General features: G+C 48.7%; 1 protein-coding gene across 1 annotated transcript in view; it reads right to left on the bottom strand.

Moving 5' to 3' along the window:
- Positions 1–14048, bottom strand: part of MICALL2 (MICAL like 2) — a 155056-nt gene extending 141008 nt beyond the window's left edge. Inside the window, exon 1 of the mRNA XM_086940595.1 lies at positions 13368–14048. Within this exon, the coding sequence (XP_086796721.1) occupies positions 13368–13510 (143 nt within the window). The 5' untranslated portion in view covers positions 13511–14048. The remainder of the gene's footprint in view (positions 1–13367) is intronic.
- Between the last annotated feature and the right edge of the window lie 9382 nt (positions 14049–23430).

Genomic DNA, 23430 nt, shown 5'->3' on the forward strand with positions numbered 1-23430 from the left:
CCCCGGCGAATGTGGGGGGCCGTTGTAGAGATGACGCAAGCTAATGCCCAGAGTTGCCGAGTGTGATCCCTGGTTAGAGTAGGCACCGAGGCGAGAATGATCGAGTCCGCTGACCCTGGTCCACGACCCTGCCGCGTCGGGAATTGAACCCTGGTCCCGGGCCGTTCTCTGCTTCCGGGTCTGCCGCCTCTAACCAGTAAGCCACACCACTCCACCAAACACCAATGCATATGCCATCGATTGACTACCACATTGCAACTTCTGTCACCGATTCCTACATGTGCGACTCCTTTATCTTCATATAACTACTGTGGTTGCCTTCCCCGTGGGATAGTTGGAAGTTTATCACTATAAGGCGCAAACAATACACTGATAACATAAAGTGTACCAGAACAGAAGCAGTGCTGTACAACAGCGAGGAGTTGGAGACACGCCCCATCAATCCACATAAATTGTGTTATCCTGAGACTGGCTCCTTTCCTGAAGAGAGTGGCCTAGATGTTCAGTTCATGGAGGGAATTTTGTGAGAGAAAAAAGCAGATCAGGATAAAGCAGGAAAACATGTTCATTATGACTGTGTCAGAAAAGACAGCACACCCAACAACTGTGTTTCACCTATTTACTTGCCTCCTTTAGAACACTGCTGCTACATGCAGTAGTATCAAATGGCCTGTGGCAATTAGGATGAAGGCCAATGCAAATCCAGCTTGTATTCTCTGTAGCTGCATTTATCTGGCTTGAATAATGTGTGTCTTCATTACTGAAACACATTAATGTCAGTCGCTCTGCAAAATGACTAGGCAGACTACAAATTACTCTGAACGAGGCCTTCTACTTGATCTATGGGATTAATAGGAAGATATTACATCATAAAGTCCTGCATGGTCCTCCACTGACTGCCATTCATTCACAAGAAAAGCTTAAGTGATGCAGCTTCAAACGCCTCCTGATTGGAGGCCCAGTACATAAGCGTACAGCTGGGCTGGAATTCAACATCCAGTACCAAACCTCTCCTGATGGTCTTTACGATTTGTTCTCCGTATAAGTCGCGAGATGATAGGCCAACCATGTTGCATCTTTCTGTAACTTCCCCTTATTGTAATACAGAGTCTACCTCACGCACCATCACTAGACAGATGATCACAACATGGTTCCCTCATATTTCCTACAAAAGGAATTGTAAGGCCAGTATGGAATCATGAACTAGTTGTGAGAAGTTGGCCCGATATGCAACGTTCGCTATTCTAGCGACCGCTATGTATCGTTCCAACGACCCTTATGGTGTTTGGTTGTAAGTCAACCTATAGACCAGCTATCCTAGTAGCGTGGATACGAGCAGTCTAAGGCTAAAGACTCGAGAGGGCGTGTTAAGCCAGCTGTTTACCACACATGTACCCCTTGAATACCCAGTGAAAGGACACCACACAAGTGTTATGAAAATAAACAGTATATTTATTAAGAATCACAACAGCCCTGTACTCTTTATGAGGACAGGGTACTAAGCACAAACCAAATCTCTTTAGCAAATACTTCAAGTGCACAGTTTAAAACAAGTGTCCGAGGACACGGAAAGGTTAAGGTCTCGGGCGGACCCGATAAGGCAAGTCGGAAGCGAGGGACTCGGGACCCTAGAGTAAGGAGGCTATGCAGGCACCGAAATGCCGAGTTACCTAGCCACGAGGGCTGCGCAAGTCTTACAGGCGTCGGGGTCTTCGCTGACGAGCCAGGAGCCGGAAGAAAGGAGTTGCTGGCCGGCGACCAGTGCTGAATAGTTCGTAGAGATCCAAGCCTGGATCGGAGAGTGATGAAACCTGAAAGCAGAGGGGACCAAGTTCGTACTACTAGCCAGTAGTCAGAGGGTACCAGGAAGGCACCAGTTGGCCGTCACCTCGACCAGGTGAGTGGGCGGCGCTAGGCTCTGCAGTCTCACGGACCAGGAGGCGTTGTCGGCGACCACGGTGGAGGTGCGAGCTGTCCCACGAAGGATGATGCTGTCGGCGTCGCTGGGCCCAGGATGGGGCAACAAGCCTTGGCAGGTCTCAGGGCCACGTGGTGGGCCTAAGATGGCGTCTTGAGTGGACCAGGAGGGTCCGGGGTGCTTCTCGGAAAGATGGAAGCAAGGGCCAGTCTGGAGCAACCAGACCAGCAGTGATGATTCTCGGATGTCGTCACAGAAGGGCACAAGCCAGCGGCGAGTGACCAGACAACGTACTGAGCAGCGAGCAGAAGGGCCCCACGCAGATCGTGGAGATGCTGGGAGACTGCACTTCGGTGCTAGAGCGGCTCAGGGTCGGGGCTTCTCGGACCCCAGAGCACTCACCAGAGAGTTACCTCGATGGTCGTGCTGGTTTTTAAGAGCGTGCAGGTTCTGATGATGGCCGGTCCCTCGAGGTCTCGTCGCACCCACAGATCACAGCTGAGCTGATGACGTGGGTAGAGGTCAGAGGTGCCAGGGAAGCCGGTTCTCGTCGAGCTGGGCCGTCGGATTCCTTGAGGAAGGACTTACAGCAAACCGCAGAGTTCTTAGATGGTGCCCGCTGATGCAGGGTGACTACTCCTTAGCCACAAGGGAGAAATCTTGAGAAGAGTCTTGAAGTCCTTTCGTAGAAAGTATTCTTGATTCAAAGATGATCTAATTTGGAAGGGTCCCCGCTCCTGCCTTTATCCTAAAGAAGGGGGTGGGAACATGACTAGGTCCTGCCCTAAGGGTGGGACCAGGAAGGGGGGTAGTTACGCCCCTCTCCCCCCGCCGGACTTTCCCCAGGCCAGGGCTGTCGCCCCTGGAACTGGTTCTAACCGGCAGATGCGTAGTGAGCACCGGGGTGCCACTCCGCAGTCACCTTCTCGCAAAAGCCCTACCTACCCAGAATACACAAACCCTGTCTGGGACGGTGCGAACACCGCCCTCGACAGGAAACCCTTGGTCCAAGCGCTCCTCGCTGGAAGGACTCCCAGCAGCAGGAGGTCAGACTCGTGTCTGTGGTGGCAGCATCCATTTTGTGGAGCTGAGGCTTTCGTTAACTTTAACCGGGGTTCACAGTTACATACATGTCGTGTCCCTCTAGAAGGGCGGAATGCTAACCTCGTCGCCAGGGTTGGTGAGAGGGCAGCATCCCGATTCGTATGACACCTTACTCGACATGTCTTGATAACGCGACACCGAAGTTACTGATATGGTACGCGTTACCATGGATCAGCCATTGGGTCTTGATCCCGCAAGCTGCAACCGGGCTCGGCTCGGGCCAGAACACAGTTCACACGAGCCCACGCACTCTGCCTTCAGGATTGTCAAGGCCTGCCATAGGAGTGACTGATAGGAACTCGAGTGTCCATTGTATGGTTAGATATAGAGCTACTATACCTAAAGCAAAGGGTGATTACACGACTTCGCCCCAGCTGTCATGCAGCCAGTTGTGTCAAATTTAGGAGGCCAGCCAGGGGTGGCATAATACATGCTGCAGCCCATGGCGGCCCTGGGTACACCTATGCCCTGAGTTACAGGGTCTGATAAGGTGGCCCAGTACCAATTGGTAAATGCACCTAGGGTACATGTCGTAATTTAGAAAGAGAACAGCCAGGCTGTGGGTCTGATTGGCAGGCCCACAGCCAGAGAAAGTCGTGAACCAGTGAAACAAAAGCAAAAAATCTGGGTGATCATAGGATTGCAGACCCTACTCTCCTACATGACCCCCCCCCAAACGTCGGAACAATAAGCTAACCTTGACCAGGTGAGTCTTCTTGTTCTAAGTGGAAATATCTGGAGAGCCCATCGGCATTGCCATGATCAGTACCAGGTCTATGTTCCACTGTAAAGTCCATCCCCTGTAGGGAAATGGACCACCTAAGCAGTTTGGGGTTTTCACCCTTCATCTGATTTAGCCACAAGAGGGGCTTATGGTCGGTCTGAATCTTGAAGTGAGTGCCAAACAAGTATGGCCTCAGCTTCTTCAGGGCCCAAACCACAGCAAAGGCCTCCCTCTCAATAGCTGACCAATTCTTCTCTCTAGGGGTCAGCCTTCTGCTTATAAAAGCAATGGGCTGGTCTTGACCATCAAAATTCAGTTGAGAAAGAACAGCTCCCACACCCAACTCAGAAGCATCTGTTTGGACAATGAATGGTTTGGAGTAGTCCGGACTCTTGAGGATAGGCGCCGTGCACATGGCCTGCTTTAGGTCATCGAATGCTTTTTGACAGCTCGCTGTCCACTGAACCTTTTTTGGCATTTTCTTACTTGTCAGTTCATTTAATGGTGTCACGATGGAACCATAGTTCCTGACAAACTTCCGGTAGTAACCAGTCAGGCCCAAGAAAGCTCGAACCTGAGTCTGGGTGGTTGGAGGAGCCCAGTCCCTGATTGACTGTATCTTGCTCTCCAGTGGCTGAACCTGGCCTCCACCTACAAGGTGTCCCAGGTATACAACCTGTGTCTGCCCTATCTGGCACTTGGTGGCCTTGATAGTGAGGCCTGCTGCTTGCAGGGCCTCTAACGCTTTCCGCAGGTGGACCAGGTGATCCTCCCAGGTGGAGCTAAAGACAGCAATATCGTCTAGATACGCCGCACAGAAGTCATCCAGCCCAGCAAGGACTTGATTCACCAACCTTTGGAAGGTGGCAGGTGCATTCTTCAGACCAAAGGGCATCACCACGAACTGATAATGCCCACCAGGGGTTGAAAATGCGGTTTTAGGCTTGGCGTCCTCAGCTAACCTGATTTGCCAATACCCAGCTGTTAGGTCAAACGTACTTAAGTAGTTGGCCGAGGCCAATCTATCGATAAGCTCGTCTGCCCTCGGTATTGGGTGGGCGTCAGTCTTAGTGACTGCATTGAGACCCCTGTAGTCTACGCAAAACCTCATCTCTCTCTTACCACCCTGGGTGTGAGGTTTCGGCACTAGAACTACGGGACTAGCCCAAGGGCTATCCGAGGGTTCAATGACTCCCAACTCCAACATTTTCTGCACTTCACTCTTGATGCAGTCTCTAACGTGATCAGGCTGCCGGTAGATTTTACTCTTCACGGGCAAGCTGTCACCAGTGTCAACCTCATGGGTGCACCAATCGGTCGGGCTGGGTGTTAGAGAAAACATATGTCTGAACGACTGAAGAACCTGTTTACAGTCGCTCTGTTGACGTTCGGAGAGGCTGCCACAAAAGACAACACCATCTACCGATCCATCGTCAGGATTCTGAGTGAGCAGGTCGGGGAGAGGGTCACTCTCTTCTTCCTGTCCCTCATCTAGGGCCATGAGCAAACTCATGTCCTTCCTGTCGACATATGCTTTTAGCCTGTTGACATGAAGCACCCTGTGGGGGCTCCGGGGAGTTCCCAGGTCGACCAAGTAGGTGACCTCTCCCTTTTTCTCCAGGATGGTGTAGGGCCCGGACCATTTGTCCTTGAGTGCTGCTGGGGCCACTGGCTCCAACACCCACACCTTCTGTCCGGGCTGGTAAACAGTCAAGACAGCCTTTTGGTCATGCCAAGCTTTTTGGAGTTCTTGGCTGGCCTTAAGGTTTTCAGATGCCTTTTCCATGTATTCAGCCATCCGCGAGCGGAGGCCAAGCACATAGTCCACTATGTTGGCTGCAGGCTTTTTGAGAGGTCTCTCCCATCCTTCCTTTACCAAACACAGGGGTCCCCTTACAGGATGCCCGTACAAAAGTTCAAAAGGGCTGTAGCCAACCCCCTTTTGTGGGACTTCTCTGTAGGCGAACAAGAGGCAGGGGATCAGGACGTCCCATCTACGCCGAAGCTTTTCCGGTAGTCCATGAATCATCCCTTTTAGGGTCCTGTTGAATCTCTCAACAAGCCCATTGCATTGTGGATGATAGGGTGTAGTGAACTTGTAGTTGACACCACATTCCTTCCACATAGCAGTTAAGTAGCTCGACATAAAGTTTGCACCTCTGTCGGAGACGACCTCCTTAGGGAAGCCCACTCTGGAGAACACTCCAACTAGGGCTCGTGCCACAACAGGTGCTGTAGTGGTCCTAAGGGGAATAGCTTCAGGATACCTGGTGGCATGATCCACTACCACCAGTATAAACTTGTGCCCTGATGCTGTTGGTGGTTCCATGGGACCGACGATGTCGATCCCCACCCGTTCAAAGGGCACCCCCACCACAGGCATTGGTATAAGGGGGGCCTTTGTCGTGCCACCTGACTTACCACTGGCTTGGCAAGTGACACAGGAGCGGCAAAACTCCTTGGTATCTTCGTTCATGTGAGGCCAGTGAAAGTGTGAGACAAGCCGGTCCCACGTTTTCGTCTGGCCTAAGTGACCTGCTAAGGGAATCTCGTGGGCCAAGGTAAGTAGGAAACCACGCTGAGACAAGGGTACGACCAGCCTCCTGGTCATGCCAGGCTTGGGGTCTCTTGACTCAGTGTACAGGAGTCCATCTTCCCAGTATACCTTGTGGGTACCTGTGGCGTTCCCAGCAGCCTCAGCAGCAGCCTGCTGTCTGAGGGGTTCAAGAGAAGGGCAGTCTAACTGGTCCTTCCCCAGGTCTTCCCTTGAGGGTCCCCCTGAACCCAAGAATTCAACTTGATCAAGTTCGAACTCTCTAGGCTCAGTTTCCCTCAATTCCTGTAGGTCAGCCTCCTCTGAGACTTGATCCACGACCTGGGGCAAGGGGGAAGGCGCGGCCTTAACCCTACTGCTCTTTTTCTTGGGAGGTGTCTGGTCCGTTGTTCCAGGATCCAGCACCTGTTCAGTGGGGCACTTCCTGACCTGTGACCTAGTCACAGCGAACACATGTGCTGGCAAACCTAACATTTCCATGTGAGTCCGGTGCTCCACTTCTGACCATTGTGACGACTCCAAATCATTGCCCAACAAACAATCCACTGGGAGGTCTGGACTAACTACAACCTTCTTTTGGCCAGTTACCCCTCCCCAGGAGAAAGCTACAATTGCCATACTGTGATTGGTAGTGACATTGCTTGCATTGGTCACCAGGAATTCTGTACCTGGCATGATCTGTCCAGGGTCCACAAAGTTAGGCGTCACCATGGTGACGCTGGCACAAGTGTCCCTATAGGCCTGAGCCATTTTTCCATTTATGAAAGGCGTCTGTCGGTATTTGCCCAAAGTATTGGGGCTTACGTCAGGGGACACGTCCACGTCCCCTGTACTGACAAGGACAGCCTGAGTGAGTGTGCCAACTAAGTTGTCACGCCCCTCAGAACCCAGGGTTAACCCTACTAAACCCTTGGGAGGCGCACTACCACTGCTGACTGTACTAGGGGGCACAGGTGCCTTAGGGGCTGCAGTGGCAGGAGTCTGCCCTCCTCCTTTCTTGGTGCACTCACTAAACCAGTGAGATTTACTTTTACAGTACTGGCACCATCTTTTGGATTGGCCTTCTTTCTTCTTTTGGGGAGCCTGACCCCCACCCTCTTTGGGTTGTTGGGGACCTGTCGAAGACTTCTGGTCATTTTGTTCCCCCTTAGAATCTTTACCCTTCTGGTCTGCTTTCTTCTGACCACCTTGATTCTGGCCCTGGTTCTGTTTAACTCTTGTACGAACCCATCTGTCTGCCTTCTTTCCCAATTCTTGGGGAGAGGTCAGATCCGAGTCGACAAGATGCTGATGCAACAACTGGTTCTGACAATTGTTTAAAATTTGCTCTCTCATCATCAAATTATACAATCCTGCGTAATCAGTAACCTTACTGCCCAGCAACCAGCCCTCAAAAGCCTTAGTGGCACAATCGACAAAATCAGACCAATCTTGAGACTGCGTTTTCTGGGTATCCCTGAACAGCACCCTGTACTGCTCAGTGGTTAGGCCGAACCCTTCAACGAGTGTATTCTTCAAGACTTGGTAATTGTTAGCGTCCTCCACCCTTGTGGTGAGGAGCTTGTCTCTTCCTTTTCCTTCAAAGGAGAGCCACAAGATAGCTGCCCACTGACTCTGGGGTACACCTTGCACAGTGCAGGCCCTCTCCAAAGCAGTAATCCATTTGTGGATGTCGTCCCCTTGTTTAAAGGGGGGCACTATCTTCCCAAGGTGTTTCGTATCGAAACTCTTTTCCCTATTACTAGGTACATTGCTGCCACCAGTGGGGACTACCCCACTTAACTGTTGCTCTCTTGCAAAGGCAAGCCTCTCTTTGGCCAGGGCAAGTTCTTCCCTTTCGATCCTTAGATTAGCTGCCCTTTCCTTAGCTTCGTACACTCTCCTCTGAGGGGACGTCATCCCTCTCTGAGACGAGTTGTGAGAGCCATTGGTTTGAAGGGATCTGCCAGAGCCTCTTGACAGAGATCTGGCTCGTCCATTCCCAATGTTAAGCTGACCCGATAGTGGCCCCAGGGGTCCCCCAGTACCGCTATCATGTTTGCTTAAGTTGGACCTGCTTAGTCTGACGACTTCTACCTGTCCCTTATCTGCCTCATCCCCAGAGAGATCCTCATCCTCATCTTCCTCCCCATCTTCGTTCTCAGTTGCGAGGTGGATGAGGTCAGGATCGTCTCGGGTTCCCTCGAGGGGAGGCATGTCTCCTTCTGGATTAGAAGAGCTACGAAGTTTCTCAGCTCTTCTGGCATCATAAGTCTCCAAGAGACCAATCAGAAAGGACGTTGTGGGGTTAGACCCCTGCTGAATCTTCCTAGAGTGACACAGTCGTCTTAACTCCTTGAAGCTCAGCACAGTATATCCTGAAGGGATGACCTGTGGAGGGTCAACTGACACAAGGGGAGACCCAGAGTTTCCTCCTTTGTCCGACATACTGTTTCTAGTGTGGTGTAAGTGATGCACCTACCTACACTATGTGTTTACCTACTGTTCCCTTGCTAAGAGTTGTAGCCAAGGTGTGCTAAGCCTTGAGGAGCTACAACAGCTGGTTCAGTAGAACTCAGAGTATTCTAAGCTTTAGTTATATGTACTAACAGTACTTGTGCGATCTTTCAACAAGATATTCTTAGGATACGTGTGGTAAAACAACAGCAAGCTCAAATCCCAACCGCTGCTCACCAATGTGAGAAGTTGGCCCGATATGCAACGTTCGCTATTCTAGCGACCGCTATGTATCGTTCCAACGACCCTTATGGTGTTTGGTTGTAAGTCAACCTATAGACCAGCTATCCTAGTAGCGTGGATACGAGCAGTCTAAGGCTAAAGACTCGAGAGGGCGTGTTAAGCCAGCTGTTTACCACACATGTACCCCTTGAATACCCAGTGAAAGGACACCACACAAGTGTTATGAAAATAAACAGTATATTTATTAAGAATCACAACAGCCCTGTACTCTTTATGAGGACAGGGTACTAAGCACAAACCAAATCTCTTTAGCAAATACTTCAAGTGCACAGTTTAAAACAAGTGTCCGAGGACACGGAAAGGTTAAGGTCTCGGGCGGACCCGATAAGGCAAGTCGGAAGCGAGGGACTCGGGACCCTAGAGTAAGGAGGCTATGCAGGCACCGAAATGCCGAGTTACCTAGCCACGAGGGCTGCGGCTGCACAAGTCTTACAGGCGTCGGGGTCTTCGCTGACGAGCCAGGAGCCGGAAGAAAGGAGTTGCTGGCCGGCGACCAGTGCTGAATAGTTCGTAGAGATCCAAGCCTGGATCGGAGAGTGATGAAACCTGAAAGCAGAGGGGACCAAGTTCGTACTACTAGCCAGTAGTCAGAGGGTACCAGGAAGGCACCAGTTGGCCGTCACCTCGACCAGGTGAGTGGGCGGCGCTAGGCTCTGCAGTCTCACGGACCAGGAGGCGTTGTCGGCGACCACGGTGGAGGTGCGAGCTGTCCCACGAAGGATGATGCTGTCGGCGTCGCTGGGCCCAGGATGGGGCAACAAGCCTTGGCAGGTCTCAGGGCCACGTGGTGGGCCTAAGATGGCGTCTTGAGTGGACCAGGAGGGTCCGGGGTGCTTCTCGGAAAGATGGAAGCAAGGGCCAGTCTGGAGCAACCAGACCAGCAGTGATGATTCTCGGATGTCGTCACAGAAGGGCACAAGCCAGCGGCGAGTGACCAGACAACGTACTGAGCAGCGAGCAGAAGGGCCCCACGCAGATCGTGGAGATGCTGGGAGACTGCACTTCGGTGCTAGAGCGGCTCAGGGTCGGGGCTTCTCGGACCCCAGAGCACTCACCAGAGAGTTACCTCGATGGTCGTGCTGGTTTTTAAGAGCGTGCAGGTTCTGATGATGGCCGGTCCCTCGAGGTCTCGTCGCACCCACAGATCACAGCTGAGCTGATGACGTGGGTAGAGGTCAGAGGTGCCAGGGAAGCCGGTTCTCGTCGAGCTGGGCCGTCGGATTCCTTGAGGAAGGACTTACAGCAAACCGCAGAGTTCTTAGATGGTGCCCGCTGATGCAGGGTGACTACTCCTTAGCCACAAGGGAGAAATCTTGAGAAGAGTCTTGAAGTCCTTTCGTAGAAAGTATTCTTGATTCAAAGATGATCTAATTTGGAAGGGTCCCCGCTCCTGCCTTTATCCTAAAGAAGGGGGTGGGAACATGACTAGGTCCTGCCCTAAGGGTGGGACCAGGAAGGGGGGTAGTTACGCCCCTCTCCCCCCGCCGGACTTTCCCCAGGCCAGGGCTGTCGCCCCTGGAACTGGTTCTAACCGGCAGATGCGTAGTGAGCATCGGGGTGCCACTCCGCAGTCACCTTCTCGCAAAAGCCCTACCTACCCAGAATACACAAACCCTGTCTGGGACGGTGCGAACACCGCCCTCGACAGGAAACCCTTGGTCCAAGCGCTCCTCGCTGGAAGGACTCCCAGCAGCAGGAGGTCAGACTCGTGTCTGTGGTGGCAGCATTCATTTTGTGGAGCTGAGGCTTTCGTTAACTTTAACCGGGGTTCACAGTTACATACATGTCGTGTCCCTCTAGAAGGGCGGAATGCTAACCTCGTCGCCAGGGTTGGTGAGAGGGCAGCATCCCGATTCGTATGACACCTTACTCGACATGTCTTGATAACGCGACACCGAAGTTACTGATATGGTACGCGTTACCATGGAACAGCCATTGGGTCTTGATCCCGCAAGCTGCAACCGGGCTCGGCTCGGGCCAGAACACAGTTCACACGAGCCCACGCACTCTGCCTTCAGGATTGTCAAGGCCTGCCATAGGAGTGACTGATAGGAACTCGAGTGTCCATTGTATGGTTAGATATAGAGCTACTATACCTAAAGCAAAGGGTGATTACACGACTTCGCCCCAGCTGCCATGCAGCCAGTTGTGTCAAATTTAGGAGGCCAGCCAGGGGTGGCATAATACATGCTGCAGCCCATGGCGTCCCTGGGTACACCTATGCCCTGAGTTACAGGGTCTGATAAGGTGGCCCAGTACCAATTGGTAAATGCACCTAGGGTACATGTCGTAATTTAGAAAGAGAACAGCCAGGCTGTGGGTCTGATTGGCAGGCCCACAGCCAGAGAAAGTCGTGAACCAGTGAAACAAAAGCAAAAAATCTGGGTGATCATAGGATTGCAGACCCTACTCTCCTACACTAGTCCTTTAAGAAATGGAGAACACCCCGTGCCCAATGAATGACCAGAGTAGAGGACTTATCGGCTGAACAATAATATCTAGAATTACTAATGTGTGAAAGGTTGGAGGTTGCCCGTGCGCCCGAAAGGTGGCCACCACCCAGGAATAACTATGAAAAAGAATTTTGGTTCAAATATACAAGGAGTAGAAAAGGGTCTGCATTAACGTGTAGCAACGAGAAATAACTTGTGGTAAAAAAAGAAAGTTAAGCTAGAAAAGAAGCCTCGTGAGCCACTGAAATATGATGCAACCTTGCACATTTGTTCATATTTACTAATAATCCAATGCATGAGTATTTTTAGATTTCTGCACATGGTGTGACTTTGTAAACCAGTTACTGCAATACATTGCGAAGGTTTTTATTAATCATGCAATAAAGATTTACTTACTTACAGTTACTGTGTATCAAAGTACCTTCATATGTGAATGTGTAATAGGCATGTTGGATAGTGAGGAGGAGTGGGTCCACAACACTGTCCCTCTCAGCAATCGTGACTTACACATGCCATCCACCTGGTTCTGCTGCAGCACTCGACAGCAAATCTCAGGGTGAGGCACACCCAGGTGTACCTAATGTCTCAAGGACCAGCCCACGGCAAGTCACACCCAAAGGTCAGGGTGGTTCTTAATCTCCCAAAAATACAACTCTGATGTGACTAAAACTGAACACAATAGTTTTTGACCTGAGGCAAAAACATTTGTTTCACAGAGGATTACTAACCCAACTTCAGTGACAGCTGCTTTTTGCTCTGCAGAGCTTCCAAAGTTCTGCAAAAACACAGCAAAACCACCAAGGTACCCCAAAATTGTCCAATTTGGTACTTTTTACCTCAAACCCCAGAGGTAAAGACTTGGCCACCTGCAACCACAGGTCTAGCAAGATCAGCCTTTTAATGTTATGTACAAACATTCTACAAAGTCAACTACAACAGCAAAGGCCTGGCAGATTCATAGGTTACAGGTGGCCATATTTGAGACCCCTGCCTGAGCACTAGGGTCAAGAAAGAGGACATTTCTGAACACACACGTGTTCCCAATAATCACAGCCCCAAAACCCGAGTCTCTGCGCCTAAAGCCATACAGCATTTCCCAATTCAGCCTGATGCACAAACTGCACTTTCAACAAACATTTTGTACCTAAACCCGCTTTCTAGTAGTGTGGAAAGGCAATCCTCGGTGTAAACAAGACTTTGTTCACGTCAAATGCCAGTCTCAGAAGGACAAAGATTGCATTACAACCAGGAAGGAAAAAATAGGACTAAAGAATGCCCAAGTGGCCCGAGGATATCACAGTTATAAATGACAGGACTTAACAAAGCCTGCAGAATACTTTAATGTTTACTCCTAGGCTCACCAGCCGGTTTGTTTGTGAATGTAAACTACATATGTAGATGGTGGGATTCCGAGACAATGGAAACTCAGCTAATCTCAAACTGACAGACTTATTCTCCACAGTAAACATTAGCTACCTATAGCCACCGTTTCTATTTGCAGCCTCAATTGATAGGGTTAGAAGTAATTGTTGTGTCCCCAAGATACTTTTACGCGCACCAAAAACTTAGAACCACTACACTGAAAAACCGCCACTGTTTAAAATAAAAACACATATCACAATTGTGCAACGTTTGACATGAAAGGTTCTTTTGGCCTCTGGCTACTTGCAGCTGGAGTTCCTGTGCGTTTCCCTCACTTTGCGTGTTTCATGGACCCTCATGGCAACATGAGAGGAAGGGTGGGTAGCTGCAGGGAAGACTAAACAAGCGATAGCATCCAGCCTGGAGTGCCGCTGTGTCAACAAATAAAGAGCTGTTTGCAAAAGTACAAAGGGTGCCCAAGCGGCTCTGACAGCTCTCGCGACGGCTACTCACATGAGCTCGGGTCTGTGCTTGTGCAGGATGGCACAGAACGCCAGGCCGTCCCGGAAAGAGGTGGTCATGTTGGTGATGTTCACATCTGGGTACCCATCGCACTGCTGGCGGCACCACTGCTGCAAAGCCTTGATCGCTGCCATTCTGGGAGGGGGGCTGGTCCACTCACAGGGAAGACAAGATCCAGAGAAATGCACAGGGAATTAAGTCAGCCCCGGGCACGAAGGGGCAACCCGGGCACATGTCAAGATGCAGGCACGAGCGCGACAGTCAGCAAAGCCATTCTTCTGTAGATCCCGGGATCCCTGCGGCGGTGTGTGGGAACTCCAAGGGGGAACTGCAACTTGTGATCTTGGCTACTTTCATCCAATATAAACAAACTATAGGCAATAGGCTGGCGTATCTTCAATGAACTGGCACACGGTTCTGTTAAGGATCTGCCCAGGAACCGGCATGTATGACGGGCTATTGCACTCTTTCCTCTCTTACGATGCCTCTCGTACACGCTGCTCAGCCCCAACCAGGCGGGAGGCTCCCAAACCTGCACTTCAACCCGCGCGTCCGAACCGGAGATCCCAGCGCCTCCGCTGACCCTTCGTGTCTTCACAAACTTCAGGAAAGTGAGAAGCGAAGGGGAGAAGCTTCCCAGGCACTCGACCCGTTAGAGGAATTCCCCTTAGCAACGACTCGCCATCACGTGACGGAGCCAGCCCGCAAGTCCTGTCAAGTCACGTCCTAGCTAGTTTCTGCGTCATCTTTTAGGTACATGCCCGAGCGGGAAGTGTGAGGCTGAACTGTTTGTACTCCGTGAGAATATTATAGGGGGTCCAGGCCGTACAAAGAGGCGCTTTGCTGAGATGAAACTCTGCGAACACTCTAGTCGCTACCCAGGGCTTTAAGTGGCATGAACAAACTGGGGGGGTCTCTCAAAGGGGTGTGGCCAGTGTAATTAGGGGCGTGGCTTTAAACATTTATGCTAAAAATCTGTGCTTAGCATAGTGTGCCGCCCGACTTGTTTTTTGCTTTTTCTGTCATTGCTTCCTGATATGTGATGCAACAAGTAACATCATACCTACAACAAGTAAGGCCTATTGGCTTTGTCAATGGTTATTAGTTGCAGAAGATAAATAAGCTGGAACTATGGCTTGTATATAATATTGACAACGTTTCCAATTAAAGCCCAGGTGACCCTACCACAATGTTGCTGCTCCCGAATTTCAAAAAGAGAAGGGAAATCCAGAGAGAAAATGACTCTTTAAAGGATTTCCCTTACCCTACAACTCACCTGGCATGACGTCATGATGTAACTTCTCCAGTAGTGAGAAGTGAGCAGTGTGAGCAGCCCACATCAAAGTGCCTGCTGTCTCCAAACGGGTCTCTTTCGGGCTGCGCCCTTGCACTTTTTTCCGGACTGCAGTGACAGCAAACTTCTGTCACTGCAGTCCGAAAAAAACGGACCGCCTGTGTCAGGGCTCAAAACAGAGCCCGATAGAGACCCGTTTCGAGGTCCCCTGAAAAAAACTGCAGGTGCTCAGACCCCTTGAGACCCGGCCCACTTAAAGCTCTGGCGCTACCCTAGGTCTTTGGGAAGGGTCTCGAGGGTAGCATCTGAAATTTACTGCGTCTCTTGTGATATTTGGGTAACGTTTAATTCTCCTCGAAATAGCGGAGGAAGCGGGGGCGTGGTTTGGACGCCGAGGGAGATGGCGGCTCTTTAAGTCTCTCCGCCCGTGCCGAAGGACTTGATCTGGATCTGGAGCGCAAATTTACTCCAGCGCTGACAACTACAGAAAAATCGGGCAGCGGAATGTAAGCGGAGCACACAGAGCGCTCAGCTGACGAGCTGCGTGAAGGAGAAGTCCGATTTTGTCGGACTCGAAGCTCCGCTCCGGGTGCTGCCGGGCTCTGGTGAAGGAAGGCGGGAGGAAGGCTACGCGACCAGCCCAGCAGCCCACCGAGGACGCCAGCAGACGGGAACCGAGGCTCCTGCTCGATATGGGAGCAGGTTATTAAAATTCCGGCGGCACACCGGACTATGAAGAGTGCAAAAGAGTAACCGGAGAAGAAGAACCGTGAGTAGATTGGACGCTTGGGGGCACAGTAAACAGCAAACAGCTCGAGCACAGCCACCACTCACACCCTCATAAAATGGCGGCATAACGCATTTTTAGGGAACTGCAGGTCCACCAACAGACTCTGCCCATTTGCTTGCAGCGTTTATGATGGAAAAACATGCAAAATGAATGGGATTAAAAAACAACTGAATATTTAAACCAGTAACTCAGAATAAGCGGAAGGTACCTTTGGTGATGTTTTTGACCCCTGAGGATCTATAGTGTGTGATCCTGTGTGTAAAGACTGACCATGAACCCATGACCATGATCCCAAATCAAAGTAATTGCTTTTGATAATGCTTTTGAACTGCCTTGGATACTGCTAAGGCATCTGGGCTGCCACATTTTTATATGCTGTAGTGGCTGAGTGCTGGCTCAACGTGAAGAATTGATTAACTGATGTCTTGCACTGGGCAAAAGTTAGGAGCTACCACGGAGTGATAATAACTGGCAAAGGCTGTAAAAAAGGTAGTGTCTGAATATATGCTTGGAGGTTGCACCCACTGCAATGCGAATAAGTGCGAGTCCCATTCATCGCATATTACCTATTTAACGTGTGTGGTTGATCCCAAAATGGCGACACAAGCTTTCACCCTGAGATGAGGAATTGCGCCCTCAGCACAGCGACTGAGCTAATCATATAATCGATCAGTTAAGTGATTGCCGGCTCCTGGGTGTCTCGACTTTTTGAGTGGTCATCTGGAAGTACAAATAGGATAAATAGGGACAATTACCGGAGACTGGAAAAGGAAGTGCGCCACAGCGATCAGGCACGAATCAGGGGAACCACTATCCACTGTTCACGATCAGTCGGTCTATACCACGAATGAACATGTCTGACAAAGAGCTTGCAAAAGGCCTGAAGAGGCTTAAGTCTGATCTGGCGTCACCTGGCAAGGGGAAGAAGGATAACCCGGATCCAATAGATTTAATACTTAGCAGACTTGATGAAGTCAGAGATCTGGCGAAAGCAACAAAGGAAGAGGTGGCAGCAATCAGACAAGATAACCGCGACACCAATGCGAAACTTTTGGAGGCGGAAACGAGGATTAGCAAACTTGAGGATATGGAAGTTAAGACCTGCAACGCAGTTAAACGCTTGTGCATAGCAGCAGATCAAACAACACGGAAACTGGCTGAATTGGAGGACCGGAATCGAAGGGGGAATCTACGCATTTTTGGCATTCCGGAAGGTTCAGAGGATCAACTGGGGAACTGCGTAGCTTTTCTTGAATCCTGGTTTACCCAAGCTACAAACATGACGTTTCTACACCCACTAGAATTTGACAGAGCCCATAGAGTCCCGGCCAGGATCTCCAAGGAAGGTAATACCTTGTTTTGCTTGTCTTTTATCCTACAGTTTTTGAATTCTTTAATACAGGCAAGGTCGCTAGATACATGGCTTATTATAGCTGTGATAGTTAACAACGTCTCACGAGTTTTTGCAGTAAATGTTAAGTCTTGTATGCTCCAGATCAAAATTAATATGGATATGTTTTTTGGCGCGGGGAGGCTGCACCGTACTCTCTCTCCAATCGCCATGCCTACTGAATACAGGTGGGGTGGGGAGGGTGGAGGGTTGAGGGGATTGGGGGGTTGGGTATGTGTTACATGTCTTTTATGTTTGATTCTTCTTCTTCTTGCTTGCATTTTCACTATTGCGATGACACTTGATGGTGGTGTGGGTTATAGACTCTATGTTCACTCATATGTCGTTTCTAAGTCTCGGAGAGATGAAAGATTAACATTTTGTAGTTGGTCAAGTGAGGTGACTGTCTCTCTCTGGATGAAACACTGTTTACCTGTTCACAAATAATACTGTGAATACTCCGATGGGGGTATGTAATATGGACAAAATGAAGATATTGTCACTCAATGTTAAAGGTTTGAACCAACCTATCAAAAGACAAAAAATCTTAGACTATGTGCGTAGGTTAAAAGGTGATATTGTATTGCTACAAGAGACAAAGCTGGAAGCTAAGCTGTTTTTTCACATGCGGAATAAGTTTTACAGCGAGGTTGTGGGTGCAGAATCTGTACACAAGAAGAATGGGGTGTTGATCCTTGTTGCGAAGAAATCAAAGGTGGAGGTTTTATCTTCTGAGGCTAGTTTAGATGGGAGGTGGGTTACGGCCAAACTAAGTAAGGATAATACGGAGTTTTATGTTACGAACATATATGCTCCTAACATCAGTGACCTCAAGTTTTGGGAGGAGTTAAATAAACATATGGAAAATATCCCAGATAGTGCTGTTCACATAGTAGGTGGTGACTTTAATCTTCCAAAGGACGCAACACTAGATAGGGACTCCCACTGCCCTTTCAAACCAAACAAATCTCACAGAGCCTTCAATAATCTGTGTGAACGCTTTCATTTAGTGGATGCTTGGAGGCTCCAGAACCCTACAGGGAGGGATTATACTTTTTATTCTACACCACACGACTCATACTCCAGGATTGACTACATCCTTATAACACAGAACGGAGTACCCAGAATAGAATCTACCACCATAGAACCTCGTGTGATGTCGGATCATTCTTGTATATCCCTGTCCATTGCAAATGCCAAATCATCTCCTCGTCAGACGTCTTGGCGCCTGAATGACGAGATTTTGAGCGATGCTCAACACAGATCCACAATACAAGCTGCCATTGAATCTTATCTGCAAATCAATAGAGAAGGGGACACATCTGATCTTATTAGATGGGATGCCATGAAAAGTACAATACGGGGAGTTTGTATCAAGATTAGGGCTGCCATGAATAAAAATTATAACGCGAAATTAGAATCCCTTGAAAGTGAAATTGGAGATCTTGAAAGTAAGCATCTGAGGCTAAGAGACGATATGACCCTCTATGCCCTGGCAAATAAAAAATATGAACACAATAAACTAATTAGTGAAAGGGCGGGAGTTTGGCTAGACAAAGGTAGGAGATTTAAGATTTGTGAATCCAATAAAGCGGGGAAGAGTCTCGCTTCATATTTGAAATTCAAAGTACAAAAGAACTGTATTAACATCCTTAAGGACGCCTCAGGGAACCCACACTCTGAGCCAGACAAGATAGCTGAGGTATTTAGGGTATTCTATGAGGATCTATATGCAAAAAATACGACGGTGGAGGAAGATAAAATTAAGAGCTACTTGGATGAGTGTGATCTTCCAAGATTGTCTGCTGAGGATCAGGTTGGTCTAAATGGCCCGATAAGTGCTGAGGAAGTGGAAAGTGCGATTAAAAAATTAAAAACAGGGAAGGCTCCAGGCCCGGATGGCTTTACAGCAAGATTCTATAAAACATTCCCCACAATATTATCTGGGCCCTTGCTTAACCTGTTCCATGAAATAAATAGTTCTGGGGAAGTAAAAGGCACTCTGGCGGAGGCAACAATTGCAGTACTCCCTAAGGAAGGTAAAGACCCTTCGCTCCCAAAAAACTACAGGCCGATTTCGCTAATTAACATTGACTGTAAGATTCTAGCTATGATACTTTCAGCACGTCTCCAAAAGGTGCTCCCACAACTAGTCCATCCATCTCAAGCGGGCTTTCTAAAGCATAGGTTGTCCAGTGATAACACACGGATTTTAGCCCATGTGTTGGAAAAAGCTAAACTTCTAGAAACCCCTACAGTGGCAATAACGTTAGATGCAGAAAAAGCCTTCGATAAGGTTGACTGGGCCTTTCTGGAAGCAGTCCTCAATAAATTTAGCCTGGGGGAAACATTTACACGGCTAGTTATGTCACTTTATTGCTGCCCCTCGGCACGAGTCAGGGCAGGTGGAGCATTTTCATCTTCCTTTTGCTTAAAACAAGGTACGAGGCAGGGGTGCCCTCTATCACCCTCGTTATTTTTATTGGCAATCGAACCGTTCTAACATCATATAAGGAAAGACCCTAAAATTGCAGGTATACCGTTTGGGGACTGCACGGTCAAATTGACAGCGTATGCGGATGATGTACTTATCCTATCTGAAAAAGCGGATGAAGCAGTATCTGCACTCATGACGGACATTGAAGAATTTTTGAAGGTATCGGGCTACAAGCTCAATAAAGACAAAACAGAGGTCAAACTGCTGAACAATAAAGGTGACAAGGGGATCTTGGGGGACTCTGGTCTTACATGGCAGCCCAAATGCTTCAAGTACCTAGGGTTGGACTTCGATAAGGATTTAATTTCCACCCTAAAAATAAATGAGGAATCGACGTTGAAAAAAATATCTACCCTTCTAGAAAGTTGGTCCCCTAAATTCCTTTCTTGGTGGGGCAGGGCTGAAACACTCAAAATGATGTCGACCCCCTTAGTTAACTACCTGGCCAGTATGCTCCCTATGACGTTCTCTAATACTTTTGTCTCGAAAATAGACCAGATGTTTGGTAACTTCCTGTGGCGGGGCAAGAAGGCCAGGATATCTCTGAAGAAGCTACAACTGGCGAAAGATAAAGGCGGCCTGGGTCTGCCATCGTTCAGGAACTACCAGACAGCCTTTCTTTGTAAGCAAGGTGCTCAATGGTTTATAAAAACATCAACTTACACTCCGGTGTGGATTGACATTGAGAGATCAATAGTGGGCAATGTTCCTCTTGAGTCTTTAATCACCATGGACCTGTCACACTTACCCCACTCAAGATATATAATGTTAAATACCAGAAGGGCCCTCCTTAGACTCGATCAAACACACAAAACCAAATTGACATTTTCTAAATCATCATGCATGTCTCTATGGAGAAACCCCTACCTTAAACATGTAGGTGTGGAACTCTTCTGGGAGTCATGGTCCGGAAAAGGTATTAATCTGGCAGGAGATTTGTATGACAATAACGAACCAATCCCGTTCTCAAACTTGCAGGCAAAGTTTGACCTATCACCAATAGACTTCTATAATTTCTTAAAAGTTAAGGCGACGCTAACTAGCCGTAACTTCTCACCCTACACTCCATGGCTGATAACACATCTCCCACGTATTATGCATACAGGTCACTTCGTTTCCAAGGTGTATAAACTGTTGCTACCGTTGCCCAATAAATCTCACAGGACTGTTGAAGCGAAATGGGAAGCGGAATCAAACTCTACAGGTATAGAGTTCGATTGGGAATTGATTCATAAGTCAGCACTGACCCACAAAGTTTCACCCATCCTGTTCCAGACAAAGTATATGCTCATAAATAGGTCGTTCTGGACCCCGGAAAGGCTGTTTAAATGTAATTTGCGTGACTCTCCGGAGTGCTGGAATTGCCAATCAGGGACTGGGGATCTCCCTCACATGCTATTCAACTGTCCCCTACTGAAAGAATATTGGGAGAAAATATTTGTATGCATCCATCATGTATTTAAGATAATGCCAAAGAAGGAATTTGTATATGTCATTCTAGGGGGTCTGGAACCGCGATTAGCAAATGAGCATGACCGCCAACTTTTGGACTTAATGTTGACATTGGCATGTAAGGTTGTTTTATGCAAGTGGAAATGTGCTAAGGAAGTAAATTTCAAGATTTGGCAGGAATGGCTGTCTTTCCTAAGAGGTGCCACGAATCAAGCATTACAGTCCTCTACGTGGTGTCCATCCAATAAGAAATTGTGGAAATCACTTGATAAATCATCCCTCCATTTTGACCCGCCTTGAAGCAAGACGCCCTTGCAATAATACCTTAGATATATGGGTGTGATCCTAGTCTGTATGTTAGAACTATTCCCATTGCATCCACATGTCAAGTGTTTAACACCTTAATCAACAACCTTGTGACAAGCAAGAGTGATTCTTCTCTTTATTTTTATCATTTGTAGTTTCTGTATTGGCCTGACAACATCTGTAACAATTCACTTTTTGCTGGAAGATTTAATGTAATGTCTTTTGCTTTTGTTTTCTTACCTCAATAAAAATGACTTGAAATAAAAAAAAAAAAAAGAAATAGCGGAGGAAGCTTAATTTCAATCCTAACTAAAGTTCTGAAATAATTTGAAGAAAGTCAAAAAGCCCCCTGAAATTGTAAAATAAATGCCTACATGTTTTGATTAAACATTGATGGGAAGTGCTGCCCTGAGGGCGCATCTGCAAATAAAACCGCAATCACGAGTTCAGCAAGGAAACTGGCTTTCCTGATGGGTTCACAGACTGCAACATAAAATGGTGGATACATCTGTTCATTCTCTGGTCCCAGGTCTGAATCATAATAACTACCTCAGAGTATTAATGAGCCTGTTTGCAGAGTCTACCTTCCAGTGGACTTGTGGTTTGTGTAGAAGTGCCCTTATACCCAAGAAATACTCCTGGAGGACTTTTGGTATATGTAAATCCTTTATTTACACAGAGCGCCGGGGAGACGCGTTATTTGCACTCGGAATCCGCGGCCGACAAAATGGCCGCACTTCCGTTTCCGTTTACGGCGTGCGCCGTGAAAACAACTAGACCGTCACTACATATCTCCCCCCTTTAACGATTCTCAATGAACTGTCCCAGTCTGTACTGTCCTCACATCCCTATATGTGTGTACAAAATCTGAACAGTCTTACTTGGTTTCCATGCTGAAATCTTCATATCTCTTCGGGATCTTTACTGCTCTGCCTGACTTGGTCCTTGTAGATTTCCGTCCTTAGTGTTCACTCAGTGGCCTGTTCGGTCCGCCTTGGCTCCTGGATACTGGGGATTTGGTCACATCAGTTGATCCATCTTCTTCCCTTCGGAGAGAGCCTTCACGGTCATCCTCTCGCCCCCTCACTTCTGCTCCTGGCGTTTCCTCGGTTCCTTCCTGCTTCTGTTCATCGTCACACGCCTCATTGAGTGGACCAACTTCCCCTGGTATCTCCCATTTCAAGATCTTGTTGCATTTCGCCATCCTGTCCTGCGACCACACTTTGCCGTCACTGAGAAGAGCCGATCTTGCGTACGGTTCTATCACTTGTAGGGGTGGCGTGAACTTGCTATCGCCTTTCTTTTTCAACACCGCCAACTTTACTCTCACCCACTCTCCTTTCTCCAAGGCTACTTCTCGGACGCTTCGCCTCCTGTTGTAGTGTTCCGTGTACAGGGCCTGCGCCCTTTCCATGTTTCTTCTCACCACCTCTGGAGACCACTTACTCTGCACTATCAGGTGTTTCCAGGCCATATTATCCTTAGTGAAGGGGTCTCTTCCTCGCAGAATCTTGAATGGGCTGTATCCAGTGCTTGCCGGGGTGATGCGATATGCCCATAGCATCTTCAACAGCTCTTTCTCCCAGTCTTGTCCTGCACTGATAGCAGCCTGGATCGACCCCATTATTACTCGGTTGAATCGTTCGGCGAGACAATTTCCCGCTGGGTGGTATATGGGGGTGTGTTTCACTTCTATACCATTTTGGACCATGAAGGCATCCCATTTGGCTGACACAAATTGAGGTCCGTTGTCGCAGGTGATGACCTTAGGGATCCCTTCCTTCACCAATGTTGACGTCAAAAAGGACAGCACCGCTTCCGTGTCCACCGTCTCTCTCACTTCTACTTCAGGCCATTTAGAATATCGGTCTACCAATACTATGGCATACTTCTGCACCCCTCCCATGTTGAGGATGGGCCCTATAATGTCGATTGATAGCATTTCCCACTGGCTAGCAGGAATGGGGAATTTTCCCAGGGGTGGACGTATCATTGTTTGTGATTTGTCCGCTCTGCTGCACGGTTCACACATCCTCACGTGCCTTTCTACCTGAGTATCCATAGCCGGCCACCAGTATGCTTGTTTTGCTCGGGCCTCTGTTTTCATTATGCCAAGATGTCCCTCATGAAGGATTGTTAACAGATGTTCCACCAATCCTTGGGGAGGGATTACCTTGTCTCCTCTCAGTAAAAACACGGGGTTTTCTCCAATTGAAAATTCTTCTCGCATTTCCCAATATTTTCTCATCTGGCTGTCTAGATGTCTTTTGTCCGGCCACCCATGTATCACATATCCTTTCACCGCTTCCAGGGTTTCATTTTGGT

The sequence above is a fragment of the Lissotriton vulgaris genome, chromosome 10, assembly GCF_964263255.1.
Source record: "Lissotriton vulgaris chromosome 10, aLisVul1.2, whole genome shotgun sequence".
Classification (NCBI taxonomy): Eukaryota; Metazoa; Chordata; class Amphibia; order Caudata; family Salamandridae; genus Lissotriton; species Lissotriton vulgaris.